At 48.8% G+C, this 7,272-nt stretch overlaps 1 protein-coding gene across 1 annotated transcript; it reads right to left on the reverse strand.

Moving 5' to 3' along the window:
- Window positions 1-3,633: 3,633 nt before the first annotated feature.
- On the reverse strand, window positions 3,634-4,752 carry LOC124670257 (sialyltransferase-like protein 3). Its single transcript, XM_047206752.1, has one exon. It carries the CDS (start codon window positions 4,750-4,752, stop codon window positions 3,634-3,636), a length of 1,119 nt encoding a protein of 372 aa, XP_047062708.1.
- Window positions 4,753-7,272: the final 2,520 nt, after the last annotated feature.

The following is a 7,272-nucleotide window of genomic DNA, read 5'->3' on the forward strand; positions in this document are numbered from 1 at the left end:
CCCCTCCTCTCTCTGCCTTTTTCTTTTGAGAATACTGATGTGTTTTCGTTATCATTGATAATGAAAATTTGACCCCCCTTGTGGATTGTTTGAAAAAAGCACATTCATTTTCCACATCACCTCCCACAATGGATTAACCTTGAAACAATTCTAACCATCAGCTCGCGCGACTCGAGCTCCGAATTGGTGTTCCCATTTTATATAGTAGGCAGATCAAACAGAAAAAACATAGCTTCCGGTGGCATGCCAAGCTATAAAATCTTGGGTTAAACGATTGCTAAATGGTACTCACAAAATATGTTCCGCATCCACTTGCAAGAGATTTGCACGAAGAGCGCTCGCCTTCCCCGTGCTCATGGTTCGTCGGAACCACCGTGCGGGTCTATCCCACGCCAGATCTGCATAGGCGGTGGATCCGGGTGTCGAAGTTGGAGAAGAAGATGGTGGGCCGAAGCTTCGCGACGGCACTGGCGTTCCAGGGTGCAGGATCTTCAGATCCATTGGCCGGTGACTACCCGACTGCAGAGGGGCTGACTCCGTACCAAGGCGTGAAGAGGATCAGCGGCAGCGGCGCACCACCGGCTCGTTCTGATTGTCAGCGTGGTCGGGATCCAAAGGGACCCGTGTGCAATTTTTTCTTTTTTCTGGATCTTTCTGTAAGATCGGGGCTTTAATATCATCTTCTTTTTCTCGCAAAAGAATAAAAAAACACCCATCATCAACAGTTAAGTATGCTCTATTCATGGCAAGATAACACCTTCCTTCTATGGCTCATTGGGAACTAACAGTCTTCCTAGATGTTAACATTTGCGCCAAATCCAAATCTCCAAATGTGGCCACGCCTGAAGGTTTGCAAATTGCAACACTAATTCAATACTTTTCCATACAAAAGACTAGCTCTTCTTTGGTGCCGCTTTAAGAAGATAACCATTATTAATTTGCTTTAAGAACACGAGCACAAAGTGATTCAGGAGTTGCAATCAACATCCATGATTGTTTGGCTAACATAGCAAGATTGAAAGAACGAAGATCACGAAATCTCATCCCTCCAATCCTTTTTTGTATGCACATCATCCACCATGCAAACCAATGCATTTTCCTATTTTCATCAGTATCACCCCACCAAAACTCAGCCATTGCATCATTTATCTCCTTCGTAGCTGTTTTGGAATTTTAAAAGCTTTGCATACACCGGAGTAGACTGATTTTTTTTTGAAATGGGGGAGCCCCAGCCTTTTCATACGGAATAGACTGATTAATAGCTTTCAGCAAGATCTCCTTTCTTCCCATTGAGAGAAACCTTTCCTTCAAACCTTTTAAACCCTCAATTACCCTTTCTAGTAAATGAATGAAGCTTTCAGTGCGATCAAGTCCCACCATGGCAGGAAGTACAAGATAAGTACCTGAGATAGCTTTAGACATGATGTTCATTTCCTCACACATCTGAGCCTTGTCTCTATATCCACATTTGGAATAAAAATACACAATATTTGTTGCCACTCACCATTTGTCCCGACCTTGCACAATAATGCACTAGAACTTGTCTCAGTGAGGTTGCATTTGACAAGTTTGCATTCATAAGTATTATGGAATCATCAACAAAGAACAAATAAGAGACTGATGGTGCATTCCTGCATGTCTGGACACCTTCAATGCCACGAAACTCCTCTCTATGAACCAGATCACTAGATAAGACTTGTTCACAAATTAGGAATAAATATGGTGATAGGGAGTCTCCTCGATGGAGCCCCCTGGCGTGGGAGTAATTCACATATCACTGGATCATAACATGTAATTCACAGAGTTAATATAGGCCATAAGAGTCTCAATAAAGTTCCTTTGGAAACCCAGCTAACACAATCTATAAGAAACTCAATAAAGTCCCTTTGGAAACCAAGCTAACACAAACCATTTGTTTCCTGATCAACGAATCATGTCTTGTAGTCACGCCCTTGTCATTAAGGATGGAAATTTTTCCCGCATGGGCAGGGTATGAGTACACTTTTATGTTCATGGATAGTAGCCATATCCTGCCCGTTAATTTATAGGTAGAGCATGGGTATAACCATACCTTACCCGTTTATTGTCAATTTCTTACGTGATACATCTACTTTTGTTGACTTATGAGTTAGAATATGAGAATGTGATGTTTATATTGTGTAATTGCTATTTACTCAACTACATGTTATTGAGTTGAGATAATTAATTTTTTTAATAAAATTTGTTATTGATAAATGTAAATTTGCGAGTGACCAGTGTACAATTTGACCTACCCACTGGGTGCCTAATAGGTACGCGTACCCGCCGGGCATGAGTATGGGTAAAGTTTTATACCCATGGGTACGGATATAGGTAAAAGTTTATAGCCATTGACTATACGATATGGGTATATATGGTATTGCTCTACCATGCCCTTACCCTATCGATTGCCATCCTTACTTGTCAACAAGCAGGGGTGTCGTCCAAAGATCAAAGGATTGCCTATGAAGAAGGTGCATCCATATCATATGATACCAAAGATCTAAGCCTTGCCTATGAAAAAGGTGGATCTATATAAAGGCTCAAAGACCATGCCAAAAAGACTCAAGCCATTTTGATCGCCATTTTGTCAATACCCAGTTTGTTGATCCAATCTAGTTCTTGTACTATGTAAACGTCATGTCATTGTACATATAAGATGACACATGGCACGGTCACAGGAGTCTGAACCCAAGTAAACCAATGTGTTTTCGTAGTCTTCAGCAAGATTCACACTCTGACACATCTCCCTACTATATTCCACCACTCTCGGGTCTCCGCGCAGCCGTAGAATCGGCCCTAAATCTGGTTTGAGCAAGAAAGAAAAATGCTCAAAAGAAAATAGAAGAACAAAGGAAATTTGGAGGATGATAATGGGCTCGCAAGAACACAAAAGGCTGGAGCTCAGAAAGATAACAAGGGCCGAAATCCTGATAGCAACTCTTGGTAACAAGTCAAAGAAAATTTTGATTCAGGCTATCCTATCTCACAGTTGATTTGAAATGTTGGCTTTTATTTGCGGTTAATGGCACATAGTATTACCTTCACACAAACATGCCCAAGCAAGCGCCTATGTCAGAGGCTTTTCGTTCGTGATCTCCACCTCTCTAAAGTAAGGAGAAAACTAAACAGTCTTTCATGTAATATTCCACTTGTACTGTATACTTCACTAAGAAGATGAGGTGCTTTTGCACCCGAGAGCATATGCTCGTCCCAAATTCGCTCCCAGTTTTTGAAATAAGCTCTAAACGCACTTTAAAATATTAAAAAAAATTGACGCATGCATGTCAACATTCTATGTACTCATAAAATCGTTTCGCCGAAAACCGATATTTTTTGTGTCGTGTGCAAAAAAGACAAAAAATGTTATTCAGAAAGAGATTTTCACGATACATTTCTTTATCTTTGTTACACAGGAGACAGGACACAAAAAATATCGTTTTTCCATAAAACTTGACATGCCCACATATAATATCGATGCTTACATGGCAAAAAGCAGCAGCATATATGCACCCAGGTTTAAAAGTGCATTTCCGACTAAGAAGTTTTTGTGAGTACATAGTTACACTGTACATGAAAGTTGACACGGTAGATCGATGATCGACGTGCCATGTGTCACCGGTAGAACACCACCGGCGGCAGTCTAAATCCAGAGTCCCGCAGGAGCGGGATCTCCTCCGGCCGGACCTCGAGGTCCCGGTAGAACTCGTACTCCGCCTCGTAGTCGTGCAGGTCCAGCTCGCCCTTCTGCAGCGTGTGGTAGTGGTGCCGCGCCGCCGTGTCCTTGCCGAACCCGAACACGGACACCCGGTCGCATACCCCCGCCGCCGCAACCACCGCCTGCATCCCCGACGAGTAGTGGAACATGCCCTCCTCGTGCTCCCGCCCCCACTCCTCCGCCGGCCGCCCCGTCTCCCGCGCGAACCGCCGCAGCGAGTAGTACTTGACGATCCGCGCGCACAGCGCGTCCAGCCGCGGGTCCGTCACGATCACCGGCGCCGGCGGCGCCTCGCCGGGGGAGGAGGAGGAGGAGACGGAGGACGCGCTGCACGCCGCGTGCTCCACGAAGTGCGCGCCGCTGCACATGTACGTCAGGATGGGCACGGCGTCCCCGTAGGCGCGGCAGTTGCAGCTGGCTCTGCCGGCGGCGCACCACCGGCCCAGCACGTTGCTGTTGACGAACGCCAGCCCCGTCTTCGCGCCCACGTGGCGCGCGTACCGCGCGTCGCCCGCCGGCGCGTTGTTGATCCGGACCACGAGCTCGTGCCCGTCGATGAGGCCGCCGTGCTCCGCCGCCAGAAGGATGCCGCTGTTGCCCACCACGGCGCACGACGCGTATTTCTTCGGGCCGTCCACGTCCCGGCCTCCGTACCGGTCGATGGGGCGCTTGATCAGGTCTACGAGCTCGGACATGACGCCGGGGTCGAACCGCTGCCGCCCGAGCCAGTCTCGCAGCCCGCGGAGCGCGACGTCGCGGTGCACCTTCGGCGATCGCGACAGGTTGCCCTCGAGCAGCTTCTCGGCGGCCTGGATCACTGCCGTCGCTGCCGGGTCGACCGCGGCGAGCTCCACGAGCCCCGCGTCCTTCTCTGCATTGTGTGGCGCGGCGGCGGCAAGGAGAGACTGTACTCCGAGAGCGGAGTGGCGCAGGGAGCACCGGAGGGAGATGACCAGGACGAAGGCGACGAGCAGGAGGACGCTACAGGCCGTATGGCTCATTCCATGCCTCTTCATCCTGGTATCTTCCAAAGTATCTGCGCTGCCGAGCTAGCTAAGCTTCCTCGATAATATGTCGTGCATCCGATCGAGGAGTATACACGGTTCCATTTTTATACGGATGAGCTGGTTTAGTCGCGATCTGGTGAACTGATCACTTGGGGAAGACGACATCGTCCCAAACCCGGAGATACGCGTCCACATTCTCTGCTGTTCCACTGCATATATTGCAGTTTCCATGCCAACCATCGTTTACCTTCTTTTTTCTCCCGTACGTGGTTAACACTTAACAACATAGAGTGACATATTATTACAAACGTACACAAGTAAATCTCTCTTAATTACTAGACGCATTACTCTTTCCGTTCCACGAAGATTGTCTTCTACTATTTGTCTAAAGTTAGATGTATCTAGATGTTATTTAGTGTCTAGAACTCTAGCTCTATCAACATTTTAATAAATTTCAGACAAATTTCCTGGGACGGAGAGAGTACTTTCCAATGCAAGTTTCAGTCTAAAGTTAGATGTACCTAGATGTTATATTTTCCAATGCAAGTTGAGAATTATAGGGCAGGTTCATGTGGGGGAGGAGATGATCTGCGATCGGTTCCGAAGGTTCCAAGAGCTGCCTGCCCCAGGAGGCCATGCTCCTAGCTTGGTGGTGAGCAACTTGTGACTTAATTGTGTGGGGAGGTCAGCGTCGCGTCATGGAAGCTAGCGCGCCCGGATGGAATATTGGTATGGCGCGCGGCCTCGTCGTCCCCGGCACGTTGATCTGGTTGAAAGATACCGGCCAGTGGTCTAAGAGCATCCCCAGCCGTTGGGGCTCCCTAGGCCGAAATCCGGCGTTATTTAGCGCCGGATGGATGAAGTTTTTGGCCTGGGGAGGACCATTTTTCCAGCCGCGAGCCCATGGACGCGCACCCACCGCGTGCATAGCGACGGCGCAGTCACCGGGAAGGGCAATCGTCGGAGTTCCCTCGACGCATTGAACCGTCGCGAAGCGGACCGGAGAGCCGAAACGACTCGTCGGGAACGGTCGAAGTGGCCTCGATGCGAGAACCGCCGTAATGGAGCACGAACTCCGCGGAAGAGCAACCGCCGCTCTCTTTCGTCGAGAGACCTACATATACGGTTTCCGACGGCCGACGCCATTCATCTGTTCTCTCGTCACCATCCTCCGTCAACCGAGCGATCTCTCTTGGCCATCGGACACCGACAGCGAGGGGAAGCCGCCTGGATGGCGACATTGGTGGGATAAAGCCGCATCGTCCAGCAGCGACGATTCCCCTCCGCCGGCCAGCGAGGACGACGACGAGGAGGACGAGGAGGAGGCCGAAGAGGCCAAGGAGCAGGCCGAGGAAGAGGCCGAGGAAAAGGAGGAGGAAGAGGCCGAGGAAAAGGAGGAGGACGACGAAGAGGCTGAGGACACTGACGAGGAGGAGGAGTCAACTTCCTCCGACGAGGAGGTGACGAGCCGGAAGCGTCACCGCGACGACGATGAGGCGGGGCCTTCTAAGAAGAAGAAGTAGTTTAAGTTAGTTTTAAAATTTTTATATGTAATTTTTATGTTTATTCGAATTATTTTCGAAATATATATAATCTATCTATGTTGCACCACTTGAGAGTTCAAAGCTTTCGTTCGACGAGGGTATTGCCGTAGATCGGGAAGACGAGGGTTTTGCCGTAGATCGGGAAGACGAGGGTTTTGCCGTAGATCGGAGGCCATTGTCGCCGACAAGTTGGGGCCACGCGCGCTTTCGTTTCGTCCGGAGTCCCCGAGCGCTCCCCGGGGGGCCGGGGATGGCGTGGGATCGCCGGATGAATTTCGGCCCAAATCCGGACGAAAACGAGGAACCGGGGGCGCGACGGCCGAATTACGCCGTCCGGATGGAAAAAACGCTCGCCGGGGGCCTGTTCGGGGGGACGAGTGGAGATGCTCTAACATGGCAGGCTGATTGAGTTATCCATATTATACCGTTATGGACCCATTTTCTGAAAGCTGCAGTTAACTGATGGGTCGATGGATTCTTTGGAGTTTGGACCATGACCATAAAATAAATTACACCGACGGCGGCAGATATGATTTGATCACTGAAGTTAGGAATTCTTCCAATTGTGGTCTAACCAGTAGACCTCGACCAGAAAAGAACTCCCGCGTTGTGGCCTCCCTAAGATTGCACAATCGATAATGGGGAGGTGGGTGGGGTCGCTGCGTCATACATGGCAATGTTTTGCCCTGTGTTTTTTTATTATTATGTTGCTATATATGGATCTATTTTTATTTTAGCATTCGCGGTCTCTTGCAGCTATTGTCATGTTGAGTGCTCAACCCCAAATTCGAACTGTTCTCTCTTTTCCCATTCTCTCCATTGAGAATAGAAGAGCGGCAACTTCTCTCACTATATCAATTGATAAAAGGGTGGTCCGATCTTCTTAGTAAGCAACGGTGGTGATAATGATCACGAAATGAACACAGCGGAGATACCTTGATGTCGAAGTGGATGATAACTTGTATGACGCAACGAGATCTCTCGA

Source organism: Lolium rigidum, chromosome 7 (assembly GCF_022539505.1).
Source record: "Lolium rigidum isolate FL_2022 chromosome 7, APGP_CSIRO_Lrig_0.1, whole genome shotgun sequence".
Taxonomy (NCBI): domain Eukaryota; kingdom Viridiplantae; phylum Streptophyta; class Magnoliopsida; order Poales; family Poaceae; genus Lolium; species Lolium rigidum.

What these genes read in the sequence shown, in the direction of transcription:
- LOC124670257 (XM_047206752.1), bottom strand. Translation starts at nt 4,752, where the DNA reads ATGAAGAGGCATGGAATGAGCCATACGGCCTGTAGCGTCCTCCTGCTC.